Raw genomic sequence first — 20045 nt, 5'->3', positions numbered from 1 at the left:
CAATCTACTCTATGGGTACCCCTCAGGGGCCTTGTCCCTAAGGAGAACTGACTTCTCATTCTCCAGAAGCCATCAATTGCTCCTCAGCTAGGGAGAGACTTCATGAGCTTCCCCACCATGGTGGGATTTTCTGTACCTTGATCTTGTGCAGGTCATCTGTGTGTAATCACAGATGCTGTAAGTTCATGTTTGTAATTGTCTCCTCATGTCTGGGATGTACTGTTTTTCTGAAGATTTTTACTACCCCTGGCCCTTACAATCTTTTTACTTCCACTTCTTCAATAATCCATGAGCCTTGGGGCAAAGGGTGTGAATATAAATTGATCGGCCACCCTGGGGGATCTCAAGAAGCACAGACTCCATGCTTGCTGAAGCCTGCCATAAAAGGAATTTAAAACATTCCCTCAGTAAAAAAAAAAAAAAAAAATAGCATTAGCTTAAATACAGTAACACTGATTCAGCGCCATGGCCCCATGTTAGAACCACAGACACTCGATCACCATGCTTGAACCTGGCTTAGATGAACTCGACTTTATTATCTTGTGTTTTATTACCTCATAAGTTCTACATGCAGGACTGTTGAAGGCAAAATCTGTGCTTTGCATGCAAAGCAGATAAGGCAACAGGATCCTGAGAAATGACTAAATTTGGAGTAAATAAAATGAGATGTGAGTCATTTTACAGCCACAGGGTAAGACGTACTCTGTGCTAATCAGAACCCTGTGCATGGCTGATTTTCACTTAAGTCAGCATACTGTAAACAGAGAGATTTTCCCAGACTGGAAATACCCTTGAAATTGCAAATGTTAAAGAAGAGCCAAGCAGAGGTGTTCCTGAAAAAAAAAAAAAAAAAAAAAAAACAAAAAACCCAAAAAAACGGTGGAACTCAAACTGCCTGCGATTTGGCTTGCAGTCAAGCCTGGGTTCTTAATGCAGTTGAAGTCCCTCTGAGGCTGACCTGGACTTGTCCAGCAGTTGTTCGCTGGCAACAGAATAATAAATTACTCACAGAGAAAGAGCTTGTGACTGATTCCCAGTTGGTCTCTGAGGCTGCTTCAGGTTGGAAATCTTCCTGGAAAGTAAAGACACATCCACGAGTCAGTCACCATTCTGTTTAATTCATTGCGCCTATGTAGCAGCATCTCAACCTTCTCCATCTTGTTCTAAATACATGACAACAGGAACAGGGCTCATTCTCAGCAAACAAGCCACCACTGCTATGAGGCATCTGTACACAAGAAGCCCTCTTACTCCAAACATAAACAACTGTGCTAATATTATCTTGAAAATATGGGTGAAATAGAAAATGGTAAAGACAGAAGTTCAAATTTAACTTGGCCATTGTACTGGCTGGTTTTGTGTCAACTAGACACAAGCTGGAGTTATCACAGAGAAGGGAGCTTTAGTTGAGAAAATGCCTCCATGAGATCCAACTGTAAGGCATTTTCTCAATTAGTGATCAAGTGGGGAGGGCCCCTTGTGAGTGGTACCATCCCTGGGCTGGTAGTCTTGGGCTCTATAAGAAAGCAAGCTGAGCAAGCTAGGGAAAGCAAGCCAGTAAGAAACATCCCTCCATGGCCTCTGCATCAGCTCCTGCTTCCTGACCTGCTTGAGTTCCAGTCCTGACTTCCTTTGTGATAAACAGCAGTGTGGAAGTAAGCCAAATAAACCCTTTCCTCCCCATCTTGCTACTTGGTCATGGTGTTTGTGCAGGAACAGAGACCCTGACTAAGACAACCATCTATTGGTGTGTGACCTCCGGAGATCTTCTCAGCCTCTAATCCTTCTGTTCTTCATTTGTAATGGGCTGGGCTGTTTAAACTGCAGAGCTGTTTCACAAATTGAACATAGTAATTATGCAATTATAACTGGCATTTAATAAGTGCTTAATATAGAGAAAGAATAATTATTGTCATTATTGATGTGCTTAAACTAGGTTTTAAATCAAGTCCAATGCTGCCTGCTGAGCCAGTGCTCAACACCAAGATCTTTTCAATGATTAACCTCAGAAGACTGTCCTAGGCAAATGTCAGGAAGGACAAGGGGAAGATCATGACTGGGAAACCAGTAACAGACAGTACAGCGCTGGCCTAAGTCCAAAGGTTTTGTGATAGCCCCATGCCCTTACAGAAAGAATTATCCTGAAGGCAAAAGTACCTTTTGTTTTACATGCTACTTTCAAATTAACTAATCCAACACCAGTAAATTAAACACAGACACACAGACACACACAGACACACAGACACATGTATACACGCACAATGGGAAGGAGAGCTCAATCTGCTATCTCTACAGGGTACAGGAAGCTTCTTGTATCTGCTCAAATGAATCATCCTGGTAATCTGTATCAGTTTGAGTTGAGTTTGAGATATCTGCTGATGATACTAAGACATATTCAGTCACTTAAGTCTGAAAGCTTATTTGCCTCGGTATGCTTACCAAATGAGAACTCAGAATCAGGCCTAATTTCATTTGCAACATGAGGACCTGAAAGTGCAATCTTTTGATTGTTAGTGATGACATTAGTTTATGTGTAAATACTGGCATTGAAGGAAGTGTTAGCTGTTTACCTACAGAGAGCTGAATCACATATGAGGTAGGAGAAACTGGCCATTGATCATTTTTCTAAAGCAACATCGGTGAATAAAGAGAAAGCAACCGCACATATATGATCAGTACATATAGGGATCAGAAAGGACTAATTGTACAATGATACATTCAAAACACGTGAAGACTGGGCCTTACAAGAGTGTCTTGGAAGCAGACTAGAAGGTATCGCTGGTGGAGAGACAACAGTTTGTGGGAGAACACCCTAAGTATATGATTATGCTTTCATTACTATAACCACCTCCCCAAACTGAGTCCTTTACAAAGAAACAATTGTTTCTTAGCTCAAAGTTTTGGATACTGAAAAGTCCCAAATTGGGCAGCCCTGTTCGTTAGCCCTCTGGCAAGAGCCTAAGGCAGACACATGACAGTGACAGCCCATGTGAGAGGCAGAGATCACATGTTGAGATAGGAGGCCCAGAGGCTGGAGGACTACATTAATTAATACCCAGGTGACCTTAACATTGCCCCCAGAAAACAAGATGCTCAACTTGTGAGCTCCTGAGCTCACACTCAAGCCATAGCCAAGCCACAGTACCAGGGAAGATAATCCCATGAGCAACTTGAAGATCATACAGTTTTCATTTTAGCTGTTCATATAACATTTGTTAATTACCTACTACGTTAGAGTGTCTCTAAAATGAGGTTGAGCCAAAAGTAAGACTGCATGCATCTCATCCCTCAAGGAGTCTGAGATCATTAAACTCATCAGAGTTCTCTGATAACACTCTGCTCATATTACATGGAGTCAGACAACTGTTCCTGAGATGGGATGAGAACATTTTCATGTCAAAAAGACTTTTTGATTGGAATCTTGCATGGTAAATAGAAGGTTAGTTTCTACAGAAGGTTAATGAGTTGTGCTGAAAGTAGTATACTTAAGGGACTTACACAACACACATGGTAAAATAGTCAGGGGATCTCATGAGACAGACTTGAACTTGAGACACAGATCTGTGTATAGTGCACACAAAGTCTATAGTAAAGTCAAGTGATGAATTAGCTGAACGATGTGAAATCCAGAAAGAGTCTTTTGAGATCTCAGAACTAGAAAGAGGTTTAGAAAATTGTAGCCCAATTTTCTCATTGTTAACAATTGGTAAATAACAAATGGCTTACCCAATCTCAGGAGACAAATGGCAAACGCTGAGGTGTAAACACCTTTAGGTAAAGCTATAGTCATAGGTAGAAGCTGTGAAGTGTTCTCTCTTGTCACAGCTGTCTCACAGAATGTTTGAGGCCGGGTGGGGGGGTTGTCTCCAGTTGCAGCCAAGATGGCAGCAGAAAAGCAGAACGTACATCTGAGATGTCACTTCCAGAGGCAATACGTAATAAATTTCATGATTTCAGTTCTCTCTCTCTCTCTCTTGCACTCTGTCTGTCTGTCTGTCTGTCTGTCTGTCTCTCTGTTTCTCTCTGTCTTTCTCTGTCTCTCTCTGTCTCTCCCTACCTACATACAAGGTATTAATTGGGTAGGAAGATGACTCAGTGGGTAAATTACCTCTCATACACACATGAAAGTCTGGGTTTGAGAACTGACAAATATCAAGCATGCAATGTGCATCTAATTCCAGAGCTCCTATGGAGAGGTGGGAGGAGGAGACAGGCAAATCCCATAGAAGCTCAAGGGCCAGCTGGCCTGGTATACATACTTATCACTGAACAAAGGACTGTCTACACCAAGGTGGAATGCAAGGACTGATACCTGAGGTTGTTCTCTGATTTCCACATATGTACAGTAACATTTACTCACCTATTCTCACACACATGGACACATACACACAGACATCCACACACTTGCACACACAAGCATACATAAACACTTACCCTTGCACACAGAGATGGGAGTGGGAGAGAGACAGAATATGTAAGAGGCCTTTGCAAAGTAAACATTTCATATGTAATTACCTAGACATATGTTACTCAAAGAATTTTGAGCTTCTTCTCTATCTGGACTACAGAATTCCGGTCAGAAACTTTAATAGTTACAAGCAATAAGTGAATTCATTACGTTCCAGATAAAGTGCAACTTCATATTCTCTTAGTTACACAAATACGTGATGTTTAAGAGAAGCCAAGTTCCATGTTAAACTTGTCATCATTTATAAGTAACATACTTAACCTTACAAAAGGGAACAGCATCTTTTATAACACTGAACTTCTGAGGTTTTAGCTCTGAAAGAAGAATCTTGTCCGAAGAAGGTATGTGTGAGTGTGTGTGTTTGTGTGTGTGTGTGTGTGGTGTGCTGTGTGGTTTGCTATGTGGTTTGCTGTGGTGTGTGTGAGTGAGTGAGTATATGTGTGTGGTGCTGTGTGGTGGTGGCGGTGTGTGAGTGTGTGTGTAATATAATTTGTAGATACACATCTTGTGTGATAATTTTTCATCTCCTTGACTAACCTGCCTTAAGCAGTCATGTTTCAGTGGCAACTAGCAGGGTGCTATACTTGCATCAAATCCTTCCAGTCCTCTGCCACAGCTACTCATTGGCTGCTTTCTAGTACAGGTGGTGCCTATGTCCAGAGCCTGGGAGAGCTCATTTCTTGTGCCCCTCTATCTGATTTGGTGTTCTGCATTTCCCTGTGACTCCATTATTTCCACAATGGCCTCCTTAGGGTTGGTCCTTCAGATAGCTTCAAGCTTCTTTGCCCTTTAATTGGATGCTGTTCACTCTGGCTGGAAGTATTTCTATAAAATGTTCCTGAAGCTGGCTCCTCAACAGTTGTTCAGCTAAAACATCAGATCTTTAGAGAATAGCGTTGAGCATCTTGTTAAACATATTCTCATTCTAGGTCACTCTCTGTTTTCCTTTGACCCTATTTAATTTCATCAAAGTTGTTATGGTTGTCTGAAATGATTGATGTTCCATTTCTTTGCTAATGATGTAATTAACTACAATGGCAGAGACTATGTTCTTTTATTTTCTACTTGACCTCAAGTACTTAGCTGTGTCTTCAGGACACATTCTGAGTGGTAGCTAAACTAAATGATTAGTTTAGATGGCTTGTTTCTAAGCCCTAGGCTCATGAGAGACACTCCTTTTTATGAGTTCTCTTGGCAGAGCAGTGCCCTCACCATCATATGAAGTGATGCCAAATAGGACAAACAGTAACTAATCAGTTGAAATGTGTCACAACATCCCAGTGTCTAAAGAACACTTTTCTACTCTTTGTTAAAATACACTCAGGTAAACACTTTAACATCCATGTCCCATCCCAGGTGTACTGGCTAGTTTTGTGCGTCAACTTGACACAGGCTGGAGTTATCACAGAAGGGAGCTTCAGTTGGGGAAGTGCCTCCATGAGATCCAGCTGTGGGGTATTTTCTCAATTAGTGATCAAGGGGGTAGGGCCCCTTGTGGGTGGTGCCATCCCTGGGCTGGAGGTCTTGGGCTCTATAAGAGAGCAGGCTGAGCAAGCCAGGAGAAGCAAGCCAGTAAGGAACATCCCTCCATGGCCTCTGCATCAGCTCCTGCTTCCTGACCTGCTTGAGTTCCAGTCCTGACTTCCTTTGGTGATAACAGCAATGTGGAAGTAAGCCAAATAAACCCTTTCCCCCCCCAACTTGTTTCTTGGTCATGATGTTGTGCAGGAATAGAAACCCTGACTAAGACACCAGGGAACGGAGAACTATTTCCTTACTCCAGGAATCCAGTGCATATTCAGATCTTGGTTTCTTTATTTTCTGCTCTGAACTGCAATATCCATTGCAGAATGGAGGAAATCCATAGCTGGGCTATTCTGTTCTTCCAGTCATGCAGGGCATGTCATGTGATGGTAAGGGGTACTTTAATCTACCTTACAGACATTATAGACATACACCATATAGACATAGGGGCAGAATGACTTCTCTAGAGAGATGAAAAACTTGAGCTCAGAGAGCTAAATGAATTGCCCAGCACACCTCTCTCTCAAGCAGCTGAGTTAGATCTCCAGCAGCTGTTGTTTTTCTGTAGTGACATATTTTCAGCTCAAATAATATTAGAAATCATCCTATAACCATAGCATTTCAATCTTCATGCATTTATATCACTTAATATAATACTTCTCTTAGCTCATATCCTCGTGGTTGTTTGACATGTCCAAGTGATGTTCACTCCCTCATTCTCTGCCATTCATTCTTTGGTTTGAAAAACAAGCATGAGACTCTGATCCTCAGGTTTAAATAGCATGGTAAAAAGAGTTTGATATGTGTGGGAGAGAATTGTGGTGGAAGTATATAGAAATGAAGCCAATGCATTACACAAAAATAGATAAATATTGTATATCAGTACAGAGGGGAAGCAGTATTTCTTTTGAAAATTTATAGTTATATATTATTATTGTTTCTGTGCATGTGTGTATTTGTGTACATATGTGTATGTATATGAATGTGTGGGTATGTGCATGTGGGTATGTGTACACATGTGTATGGGTGCATGTACCCTGGTAGCTGTATGGTGTCAGAACACATATTTTGATAGTCAATGTTCTCCTTTTACCTCCTAGACCCAGGGATCACACTCAAGTTATCAGGCTTGATTATAGGTGCTCTTTCACAATGCAGAAACAATATTTCTAAGTACAAAAACCACACTTGAAAAACATAAAAAATATACAGTGTGTAGAAAATGTAAAAATCCAAAAGATAGCAAAACAAAATTGCAAGTCTAAGGGTAGACTGAGGAACACACATGTGACAGATGTAACTGATAACTAATATCTTTAAAATAAAATGAAGTCATAGATCCAAAGACAATAGAAGGCCATGCTTGATAACATGTAGTTTCACCAAAAAATATATACAAGTGTCAAATAAGCAGGAATAAAATATATATATTTACAAAGATACTGATATTAACTGAATCGTAAATGGTTTTTGTTTTCTTTTTGTTAATATATTACAAAATCTTCATAGCAAATATCTAGCTTTACTAAGAAAATTAATTTTTTGGTTTTTTTTTCTAGACAGTCTTTCTTTTTGTTGTCCTGGATGCCTAAGAACTAGCTCTGTAGACCAGCCTGACCTTGTCAAAATGATAAACTTTTAATACAGAAATGAAAAAGAAAAAATACTGATTGGAATATGCTTGATTATGTATCCTTATGGTCTTATCTGCTATTAATTTTATGTTCTGAAAGGTGTCATTCATTGATTACTCTGATAAGATAATGTCCTTCTAATGAAAAATAGCATTTACTAATTGATTACTAAATAAGGTATTATGTAAAGAAGAGAACTAAAGGGTGCTAGATTAGACCACAATGAACTCTATATAATGCAAGACAATGTCTTGAAAAATCAGCTATACCTGGGGTCTCTACCTGAGGCTCATGAGCACATTTCTTTCCTATACACACCCATGTCCTTATAGTTCCAAAAATTCATGCACATCACAGACACATACATACATGAACACACACTCACAGAGAGAGAAAGAGAGAGAGACAGAGACAGAGACAGAGAGACAGAGACAGAGAGACAGAGAAACAGAAAGACAAAGACAGTGACAGAGACAAAGATAGAGGAAGAAGTAAAGAGCAGCCATGAAACACACAATTAGCTGTTAAATTAGGGTTAGACAGCTATTTACCAGTTAGGTTCTGAAGACAATTTACTTACAGACTTAAAGCAAATCTAGCTGGGGATAAAACATTACTGTAGTAGTAGTTAATGTTTTCAATAGCTATCTTTGCTACTAAAGACAAAGACACAAGTGGGGGCCTCCATATTTGCAAAGGATTCCTTCAAATAACTTGCCTTTCTATATGGGTTCTTTGGGTTCATCTGAGAGAGAAGGCAGAAGATTGTAAGTCGACAAATATCCCATTCATTCTTTCAGCAGAATGAGCTTGCCACACACCTAACTGCAGAGCCCCTTCAGTGAATATTCAAAACAAATCCCTCTCCTATGCCTTGAGAATAGAGCTGGGGACTCCTGGTTTGAAGACAGCCCTTGAATGCTTATATTCCAGATGGGCTCTGATCAGGTAGATCACCCAGCCCACCTCATTTAGGACAGTGGTTCATTTTCATCTTAAGCTGTACATGAGCACATGGGCTATGAACCACTCATTGCTAGAACCATGAACCACTCACTGTCACCACAAAACATATGTTGCTGCTTACAGTGTCTCAAAGATTTCAGCCAAACAACCTTTAACTTAACAAGGAACATGAAATCCAGTTTCAGATGACATTTCTCGGAAGACTTTTCATCATGTAGAGTATTTTTCTTCTATTTGCTCTTTTGCATTCACCCCTCAGAGTTTGAAAATAAATCTTTTTGCTAATCCTGCTTTTTTGCTTCTTGGTTGAGCTAATGCTTTGAAGTGTTTCTTGATTAGAAACACAGTAAGGGATTGTTGGAATCCATGAGGCAGCAACTAAGAAACACACTATCAACATTATTGCTACAAAGAATTCTTTGCCCACTCATGACACTTTGTGCTCTGCTCATGACCCAATGAGGTAAAGTCAAGAGTTGTTAAACCAGGAATAGTGAAATAAAATCAGTTCCATGAGGGAGTGTATGTGCGGAATCTTTAGAACAAAGGCTTTTTTTTTTTTTTTTTTTTTTTTTTTTTTTGTTCCTGCAGCACCCGATTTTCTGTTCTGAAGCCAAAACTCTACATGCAGAGATGGTAATACAGCAATGTATGCAGGGGTGGGATAAAGCAAATACTAAATCCACAGAAACAATCAGATTCTGACCCAACAGGCACACTTTGTTGGATAGTGTATCGACTCCTGGTCAGTGAACCACTTCTAAAAATAATATGGGAAGGAAGGTCAGCTGTGACAGGCAAGAAGTATTTTTTTAAGATTTACTTTATTTTTATTTATGTACCGATGTCTCTGTGTGCATATGGCCATGTACACAGGTGCCCTCAGAGCCCAAAGAGGCTGGTAGACCCTGTTGGAACTGAAGTTCCAGGTGGTTGCAAACTACCTGACATGACTTTTGGGAACCAAACTGAGGTTCTCTGCAGGAGCATCAAGCACTCTTAGCTGCGGATCCATCTTTGTATCCTGGAGCGAAAAACATTTAATAAGAGCAGAGTAAAAGCCCAGCATGAATACGAAATCAGAACCAAGTAGTGCCTTTAAAGGATTGCTGCTGGAAGTTAACAAAAGATGATTTTTAGAGTTGTAAGAAAGCTGAAGTCATTAATTTGGAGGAAGACATGGAGATAATATGTGAAATCCAGATAAGATCATAATGTGTTTACTTACACAAATGGAACTACCTACCAAAATTGATAAAGTAAAAACTGGTGACCTATAAGTACTGGTTTTATACCATGACCTGAAAGTATAATGATACTGGAGAGAAGGGATAGATTTTTTTTTTCAAGAAAGTTCATTAATGCATACACTTACCATATGATAGAACCTTTGAAGGTATCATGCAGAAAACTGCAAACCAAAAAATACAGCTTTTACAATTGTTTCTTTTTTCTCTCTTGTAAAAGAAAGGTTAGAGAAAAATTATATCATACCAAGAAAATGTTATCAGAGATCTTCCTATGATGTGTTGTTGAGAAGATAGGTGAAGAAGAAAATCTGCAAAAAAATTCTTTTCTGGACAAACCATCATTAGGCTACAGAGATGGTATAGGTGTTAAGAGATCTAGCTGCTCTTCTAGAGGGCTTAGGTTGGGTTGCGAGCACTATCATGCTTGTTCACATCTATCTGTAACTTGGGTTACAGGGGTTTGACACTCTTGACTGGCTTCTGTGGGCACCAGTATGCTAATGGTGCACAGATATACCTGAAGGGGAAATACTTATACATATAGAATAATTTCTTTTAAATTAGATGTTTTTTATTTACATTGCAAATTTATCCCCTCTGAAACTCCCCTCTTCATGCTCACTAACCTACCCTTTCCTGTTTCCCTGTCCTGGCATTCACCTACACTGGGACATCAAGCCTTCATGAGACCAAGGGCCTGTCCTCTCATTGATGTCTCACAAGGTCATCCTCTGCTACATATGTAGCTGGAGCCATGGGACCCTCCATGTGTACTCTTTGGTTGGTGGTTTAGTCTCTGGGAGCTCTGGGGTTACTGGCTTGTTCATATTGTTGTTCTTCCTACAGGGCTGCAAACCCCTTCAGCTCCTTGGGTCCTTTCTCTAGCTCCTCCATTTGGGACTTTGTGCTCATTCCAATGGATGGCTGTGAGCATCTGCTTCTGTATTAGTAAGGCACTGGCAGACCTCTCAGGAGACAGCAGTATCAGATTCCTGTCAGTAAGCACTTATTGGCATCCACAATAGTGTCTGGGTTTGGTAACTGTATATGGGATGGATCCCTAGGTGGGACAGTCACTGGATGGCCTTTCCTTCAGTTTCTGCCCCAAACTTTTGTCTTTGTATTTCCTACAATGGGTATTTTGATCCCCCTTCTGAGAAGGACCGAAGTATCCACACTGTGGTCTTCCTCCTTCTTGAGTTTCATATGATCTGTGAATTGTATCTTGGGTATTCCTAATTTCTGGGCTAATATCCACTTATCAGTGAGTACATGCCATATGTGTTTTTTTTGTGATTGGGTTACCTCACTCAAGATGATATTTTCTAGTTCCATCCATTTTCCTAAGAACATCATGAATTCATCATTTTTAATAGCTGAGTAGTACTCCATTATGTAAATGTACCATATTTTCTGTATCTATTCCTCTGTTGAAGGACATCCAGCTTCTGGCTTTTATAAATAAGGCTGCTATGAACATAGTGAAGCATATGTCCTTATTACATGTTGGAGCATCTTCTGGGTATATGCCCAGGAGTAGTATAGCTGGGTCCTCAGGTAGTATTATGTCCAGTTTTCTGAGGAACCACTAAACTGATTTCCAGAGTGGTTGTACCAGCTTGCAATCCCACCAGCAATGGAGGAGTATTCTTCTTTCTCCACATCCTTGCCAGCATCTGCTGTCACCTGAGTTTTTGATCTTAGCCATTCTAACTGGTATGAGGTGGAATCTCAAGGTTGTTTTGATTTGTATTTCCCTGATGACTAAGGATGTTGAACATTTCTTTAGGTGTTTCTCAGCCATTTGGTATTCCTCAGTTGAGAATTCTTTGTTTATCTCTGTACCCCATTTTTAATAGGGTTATTTGATTCTCTTGAGTCTAACTTCTTGAGTTCTTTGTATATGTTGGATATTAACTCTCTATCTGATATACGGTTGGTAAAGATCTTTTCCCACTCTGTTGGTTACTGTTTAGTCTCATTGACAGTGTCCTTTGCCTTACAGAAGCTTTGCAATTTTATAAGGTCACATTTGTCCTTTCTTGATCTTAAAGCATAAGCTATTGGTTTTCTGTTCAGGAAAAGTTCCCCTGTGTCCATGTGCTTGAGTCTCTTCCCCACTTTCTTTTCTATTAGCTTCAGTGTTTCTGGTTTTATATGGAAGTTCTTGATCCATTTGGTCTTTAGCTTTGTACAAGGAGATAAGAATGGTTCAATTTGCAATCATGCTAATTTGCAAACATGCTAACGACCAGTTGAATCAGCACCATTTGTTGAAAATGGTGTCTTTTTTTCCCACTGGATGGTTTTAGCTCCTTTGTGAAATATCAAGTGACCATAGGTGTGTGGGTTCTTTTCTGGGTCTTCATTCTATTCCATTGATCCACCTGCCTGTCACTGTACCAATACCATGCAGGTTTTTTTTGTTGTTGTTGTTTTTGTTTTTGTTTTTTTTAATCACAATTGGTCTGTAGTACAGCTTGAGGTCAGGGATGGTGATTCCCCCAAAGAAGCTTCTTCCTTCAGCAGATGGGGAAAATACAAAGATCCACAGCCAGACTTATGTACATAGAGAGAGCAACCTTGGACCACACAGGTCTAAGTGGGATCAAATGCTCCCCCCCCACCCCCCCCGCCCCTTAAGGGCTCAGGGAAGGTCAAGGACAGAGGCAGAAAGAGTGCAAGAGCCTGAGGGGGTGGGGAACACCAGGCAAATTTCCTCTAAGACCAGTAGACTCCTTTAAATCAATTGAGCAAAGTTCATATGAACTCATAGAGACCAAAGCAGGATGTACTGGGTCTGTAAAGGTCTGCACCTGGTCCTCTGTGTATATATTATAGTTTTCAGCTTATTTTTATGAGACTCCTGAGTGTGCAAACGAGTTGGTCTCTGATATTTGTACCTTCTCTTAGAACTTAAAAACAAAAACCCTATTCTGTTGGCTTGACTTGTCAATCTTTGATGTGATGTTTTCTGTTTTATCTTATTATATTTTTTTATGCTTTGTTGTTATTGCTATGAAGCCTGTTGTTTTATAATGAGAGAGAAACAGAGTGGTTTTAAATGGGAAAGGAGGTGGAGTGGAGCTGGGAGGAGTAAATGTAATCAGAACATAGTATGAGAAAAGAATTTTTCTTAAAGGAAAGGGATAGAGGAGTTGGAGTGTAAGCATTCTATAGTAGTCTATCACTTTACCTCAGTAATCTGTCCCTAAGATGTGTCTCATTTATCTTGTATCCAGTAGCTTTAAGAGACAGGGAAATAGGGAGGCAGGGTGATGCTATGGTTTGAGGAGCAGCCTGGTTTCTGAGAAGTTCCTCAGATATCTGAACATGACTTTCATCTCTGCTGAACTTTCATTTGCAAGGAATTTTTTTGTTTAAGATAAACAAACCTACTTGGTTTGTGCAAAGTACAGGCTTCCATAGATGCCTAAATGTATTTCAAAGAGAACATGAAGTGCAGTTACAGGAAGGTGAAAATGACTAGAGATTATATTTTTGATAACGAGAAGCTAATCTTAAATACTGCTTATACTGCTAAGCTAAAGTGGAGGGCTAAGGCCATCATACTTTCACCTTAAGGAAATAATTCATTTCAAAATCAGAAGAAGTAACACAGGCCTGGAAATTCATAGTTTAATTTCTTATATCTTGTGCAAAGCCTGAAAAACTAACAAAAAAACATTCTATTTATTTATTTATTTATTTATTTATTTATATAACTGTGTTTGAGGAAGGGAATACTGTTTCTTTGCTAGGGAAAGGTAGCATTAGACATGAAGCTTGGGTCTTCTGCATGCTAAGCAAAATCCCTATAGCTGTGATCTATTCCCAACTGCAGAAAGTCTCATCTTAGGATCAAAATTTAAAAAAATGCTTTTTATGACTTTGCTAAATTTAGCAAGAATTACTTAATGTCTCTATACTTGACTGTCATCCTATAAACAGATTATCTTTGTCCTATCCGAAAACTAGCAACATTGTTAAAGCTATTGCTAGAGAAGATGAGAATTATAATTGGTATGAAAATTAAGGCTATGTCACCAAAGTCCTCAAGCTAAAACAATTATCTTTGAAAACTCATATCATTTCATTGGTAATTAAAATATACAGGATCTGACTTTAGAGAGAAAATAATGTTTGAAGTTTGAAAGTGAAAACTACAGTGTATCAGTTACTCGTTTTATTGCTGGGACAAAATATCTGACAAAACTCAAAAGAATGTTGATTTTGTTTCATAGTTCAAAGGTACACTCCATCATGGTAGGGCTGTCACAGAAATAGGATCATGTTTGCTCATGTTCTGCCCACACTCAAGAAGCAGAAATGAATGAACATGCTTGGCTTTCTTTCTCCTTACTATTCAGTTTAGTAATCAGCCGATGGAAGACTACCTCCCACATTTATGATGGGTCTTTCCACTTTAATTAACCAAATCTAGAACACCCCCCCCCATATGCCCAGAAGCTTGCTCAAGGTAATCCAAACTTCGAGGTCATGGCTCTCATGGAGTTTTCTTCATGGCCACCATTTGCCTACAGACATGGACTGAAACCCCTAAAGGGAAAAATAAGGCAGATAGATCTAGTGCCTAGACTTTGCTTATTTGGTATGCTATACAGCATTGGACTACTATGGAAGGAGCTGGGATTTAAGGTAGCCAAATCTTACTGTGGCCCCTTTCTGTGTGTGTGTGTGTGTGTGTGTGTGTGTATGCATGTGTGTGGAGAGAGAGAGAAAGAGAGAGAGAGAAAGAGAGAGAGAGAAAACATTTTTTCAACCTTCTTGTATTTAGTAAACTTAAACAACACAATGGATTTCCTAGAAAACTAATAGTAATTTAAGTGATGATAGAGGAAAAAAATGTTAAGGGAAGAAATTTCATGCTGTTAGTTTGGGAAACATTCTGACATGCCCAGAATCTTCCTAGGCAATCATATAATTAGAAATCATTCTTTATTTTGTTGATCAAACCCTTAAGATGCATTTTCCCACTAAAATACAATTTAGTTCTATCTCATACCTCAGCAGGATACAGAATTACCTTCCCCTCTCAAAGAGGATTTAAAAAGTTTGCCTGATCAGAGGAAGGAGAGAGGAGAATTCCTTAAGTGCCTCATGAAGACTCCTCAGGAATTGATTCAGTGGGATTATTATAAGCTAGCTCCCAGTCAACAGGGGTCACAATGATGCTTGAATACAGATGGCCATTGCCAGGGATCACAATGACACTTGAATACAGATGCTATTGCTAGATTTATTTTTTCCAGAGGATCTCTTGGGACACACAAAATAAAAGCGAACCCCTTGCCTTTAAAAAAATGGGCAAGTTCAGAGGTCTTAGACCTTGCTGAATAAGGACTCAGGAGGCAGGTTTCAGCTGGAGGAAGGGATTTAAAAATCAGCTGGGTAAAATGTCAAATGGGAACAGAACTTTCTAAATCAGACTCCACTTGGAACATGCACTGCTGGGCTTTGGAGAAGGGTTACTCCGAGCTCATGATTTCTGAATGACAAATGCGTAGAGGACACTTTCCCTCACTACACAGTTAACGTGAGGATTAATGAAGTTTAAGTTTATAGTATTCTTCCCAAAACAAGAAGTAGTGCTTATGTCTTTATGGCCTCAGAAGGTGACTCCATTAATTCCTGCTAGAGGCAGGAATCACCTTAAACTCTCTCCTATTTCCAAATTGACCTCTGAGGAGTTAGACTACATCAATAACTCAGTTTCTCACTTCTTACATATCCTTGCTTTGAAATGAAGATGGTTTCTAAGAAAAATTGGGGGAGGTGATGCTAAGTAGACTCTTATATGTAAAGGGGTAGATGAGCTCTTGGCATAACTTGTGAACTTTGATGCATTTTCATATTTCTTTTCTTTAATAAAAAAGTCTGTTGGCTATTTTATGTAGCTCTATAATGGTCCTATATATTTTCACATAACACAGGAATGGAGATTTTCTAAACGCTTCTAAAACTCTCACATGTTCCATTTGTCTCCCTCTCACACAAGCTGGATACAGCATAGTCACAGACACATTGGAAACAATAACTTAGACCTGTTCAGATTCTCTGAATGCTCATGTGCCAGCACTAGACAGGGGCCTGCAGTCTCTTTGCAGGCTCTTTCACAGGGGAAAAGAAAGTTATAACTATTTTCTCAGGTCCCCTCTACACATTTCAGCAGCCCACCTCCTCCCTGCAGCAAGTCATGGGGTCCCTACTTCTTGCTAGGTACTTCCCCAGGTGGGGAGATTGCCTGGTAAACTGAGTGGAAAGAGTTGGGTGATCACATTGTTTATTAGCTGTAATGACTGTATGCTATTTTTTATGCAGCCTTTAAAACAAGTTTATTCAGATGAGATGAAATGATCACTTTACAAATTGTTGATGAAATATAAAATTAAGAAGTCCCTGTCAATGCTCAGCTTATATAAGAGTTCAGCTTCTTCTTGGACTAGATCATCATTTATCTCAACTGTAGTTCTGGTTGAAACATTTCTACAGTGAAGTCTGTCACTGCTATTTCTAGCACAGAGATTAAATATTGCAATTTTGTTTTTGGAGGAGACAATATCATTCAGAGAATTTTCAACAAACAAATATTGTGCTGCTTATTGTCTTGGTTCTACGATTCCCACATTTCAACCTGTGCCCTGCCTGTGAGGAGTGTTCCAGATTCGCCGGCTTCTTCCTGCATCTTGCTTTGATGCCTGCAATACAAGTACTCATCAATGGTATCACTGACTGCAGCTTTGAAAACACTGCATGGTCTTACCATTGCTCATTTCTTGGTAGTCTTAAATCTTTTAAAGATCTATTTTTAATATGGGCTTATACATGCCTCAACTTCCTTTCTAGACCACCACCCACCAGAGGTTGTAGAAAATAAGAAAGGTTATTAGGATACGGGCGGGGGAAGCAGACCTATAGAAATTGTTCTTTGGAGTAAATCCCATCTGCCTTGTCAGGAGATCAGCTGTTTAGCTTTCAGCATTCAGCAGCAGCAGCTTGATCCACTTGAAAACACTTTATGAGTATGCTAGCAGTCCAGTTCAGTAGTGTTGAGATAGCAAACATGAATCAGCAGCAGTGGCATGGCCTACCAGAAATAGCTAAGGCCTCTACCAAGCATGGATCAGCAAGAGTGATTATGTCAAGAGAAATTCTTTTCCATGCCTCTCTCAATGAAGTGAAGTTCAGCAAAGACTCAGTCCAGGAAGTATTACAAAGCTAACTATGTAATCAAGAGCCTGTCACTGTTCATTGAATCCTATTTATATTCACCCAAACATCATTAGTCCTCCACTGGTCTTGCTTTACCTTGGGTCTTGCATGTCTTAGCAAAACTCCATGTGAGTTTGTATCAGCTGACATCACTCTGCCAATACACCAGAGTCTGTGGAAGCAGCAAGAAGCCACCAGAATATCACTAGAAGTTTTTTGGTGTGTTTTTTTTTTCTCCTATGGAGCTTAACTATGCAATGTAATGTTGAAAAATACATGAGTGTCATTAGTGAAGAATCCTTCATCACGTATCTTCATGTACTTGCTTTAGCAAAACATCCTTTCACCTGCATCTGCCTTAGCAAAACACCATCTGACAACACTAACTTTCCATAGAAACTGTAAGTTTCCACTTCATTCCTCTGCTATAGTAATAGCCTTCCCTAGAGAGGGTGGTCCTTCATGTTGTATCTCCGAATAAAGAAGAGAGATGGGGCACAACTGTTGGCAATTGAGGCCTGACTATAGCAGGAGTGAGACACACACGATCAGTCACATCTCCCCGACAAGAACATAACTAATTCATGAGAGCCAGGATCCAATCACTCCTTCGTGCCTTAGTCCAGATGGTTTTCATTCTAGTACATGTTTTTTGAAATCAATGTCCTTTATTTAGCCACACGCTTTTTTTCTTCTCACTGGGCCTACTGAGTATTTACTTGAGATCAGAGTCTTGAAACTCTTGTTTAGTATAAAATGATACCATAGGCTTTCTTTGATCCCTTATCTCAATTGTCAACTAGGTGAAATCAGAATTACAGGTTTCTGGACATGCTTCTGGGGGACAATTCTGATTAGAGTAACTGAGAGAGAAAGCAATTCCACTATGGGAGGTACCATTCCCTAGTCTGGGAATATGATACTAGATACAATATAGTCTAAGAAGGAGAAAATGAGCTGACTGCAAACATTTACCTTTCCTGTTTTCTGACCATAGAGGCAATGTTCCCACCTACCTCAAGCTTGCATTGTTGTGATTTCCTGGCCCAGACATACTGTGTATCCTGAAACTATGAGTCAAAATAATCTCTTCTAACCTCCCCTCACTCCATCCCTCCCCTTTCCCTCTCTCCTTCCCTCCTCCTTTCTTTCTCCCATTCCTACTTCTGTCGTCCTTCCTTCCTTTAGCTGGTTTTCTCAGAGTATTTTTGTCTCAAGTCCAGAAAAACAGACATCTTAATATACCAGCAGTGAAGTACACTCCCATTCTCTCTATATCTGATAAGCCACAGCAATTTTTCTGCCCATTCAAATGACTCTAGTAACTGTCTTCAAACTATAATAATATGTATGGCATCACCATTTGATATTATCTTTTCTACAAAAAAAAAAATCAAAGAGAATGTTAGGACCTGTCTGCTTCAAAGCTATACAAAGGGCTGTGATTCTTTGTTATCATCAAGAAGTAATCAATGATGTCATTCCTTATTTCCAGTTACAAAAGATCTATTTTAAAAGGCATTAAATCAGCACTTGATTATATTTGAATTTGATGCCAAGTTTCCCAATATTTTGAAGACTGCCATCTTTTTTTTCTCTCTTTCTCTTAATGCAATGTTTATGCATAGAAAAGTTCAATTGAAAACTCTTCATACAGAGGACACTCTCTTACTAATGGGTACTGGCTGGGCAGGGGTTAAGCTAAAAAGCAGTAACAAGTCTACTGGATGGTATCAAATCTTAATGTGAAATCCATGCCCCTGAGAGGTCTTTGGTGAACTTCTGACAGTGTGACCAGCAGGCATGGAAGAGGCTTCCTCAGTAGTAGGAATATCTGCACTGTGTAAAGTGAAAAGGCCTTGTGCTTCAACAAGTCTCACTAGCCAGGTCAAGCGAACAAAAGCTCCCTGTTTAAGAGCTCCAGAGAGGAGCCCTTAGGGTCATGGGTGGCTGGGCTCAGCTTCTCTCCCTTAGACCTTGACTTAACAGGTTAACAGTACAGCGTGTACTGCTTTAGCACTTGTTTCCAAAGCCATCAGAAAAAAATAGGCACTCACTTTCATATTTCTTGAAGTTGGGAGAAAGCAGTAAAAGTCACATTTAATATAGAAAAGCCAGAATTTTTAGCTCAGGTAAAAGCTACCTAATTAGAATAACTTTATCATGAGGTCTGTTAAGATGCTTCCCCGAGTAATGGAAGGCAGGATAGTGGAGAGAAAAGGAAGGGAGAAAGACAGTTCATAGCAAAACAATACCCAAGATACAATTCCCAGGCCATATGAAGCCTAAGAAGAAGGAAGGTCAAAATGTGGATGCTTCAGTGGATCCTTCTTAGAAGGGGGAACAAAATACTCACAGGAGGAAATATGGAGAAAAAGTGTAGAGCAGAGATTGAAGGAAAGGCTATCCAGAGACTGCCCCACCTGGGATCCATTCCATATACAGTTGCCAAACTGGACACTACTGCAGCAGCCAGGAAATGCTTGTTGATGGGAACCTGATGATGGCTGTCTCTTGAGAGGCTTTGCCAGAGTCTGACAAATACAGAGGCAGATGCACACAGCCAACCATTGGACTGAGCACAGGGTTCCCAGTGGAGGAGTTGGAGAAGGGACTGAAGGAGCTAAGGGGGTTTTCAACTCCATGGATGGAGGAACAGTACCAACAGGCCAGACACCCTGGAGCTCCAGGGGACTGGGACACCAACCAAAGAACACACACGGAGGGACCCATGGCTCCAGCCACATATGTGGCAAAGGATGGCCTTGTTGGTCATCAGTGGGAGGAGTGGCCCTTGAGCCTGAGGGGGTCTGGATGCCCCATTGTAGGGGATGCCAGGGTAGGAAGGAGGGAGTGGCTGGGTGGATAGGGGAGCACCCTCATAGAGGAAGGGGGAGGAGGGATGGGATAGGGGGTTTCCGAAGGGGAGACCTGGAAAGGGGAAAACACTTGAAATGTAAATAAAGAAAA

The 20045-nt window shown here is 40.1% G+C and overlaps 1 protein-coding gene across 3 annotated transcripts in view; it reads right to left on the bottom strand.

The window, feature by feature from the left end:
* Pdgfd (platelet derived growth factor D) overlaps nucleotides 1–20045 on the bottom strand; it is a 222117-nt gene that overhangs the window by 28616 nt on the left and 173456 nt on the right. For all 3 annotated transcript variants that reach the window (XM_031343915.1, XM_031343916.1, XM_031343917.1), the window contains exon 4: nucleotides 1010–1072. In XM_031343915.1, coding sequence (XP_031199775.1) covers nucleotides 1010–1072 — 63 coding nt within the window. The remainder of the gene's footprint in view (nucleotides 1–1009; nucleotides 1073–20045) is intronic.

Source organism: Mastomys coucha, unplaced genomic scaffold (genome assembly GCF_008632895.1).
Source record: "Mastomys coucha isolate ucsf_1 unplaced genomic scaffold, UCSF_Mcou_1 pScaffold23, whole genome shotgun sequence".
NCBI classification, from domain to species: domain Eukaryota; kingdom Metazoa; phylum Chordata; class Mammalia; order Rodentia; family Muridae; genus Mastomys; species Mastomys coucha.
The sequence above is the reverse complement of the archived record's forward strand: the minus strand, read 5'-3'. Positions and strand labels throughout refer to the sequence as shown.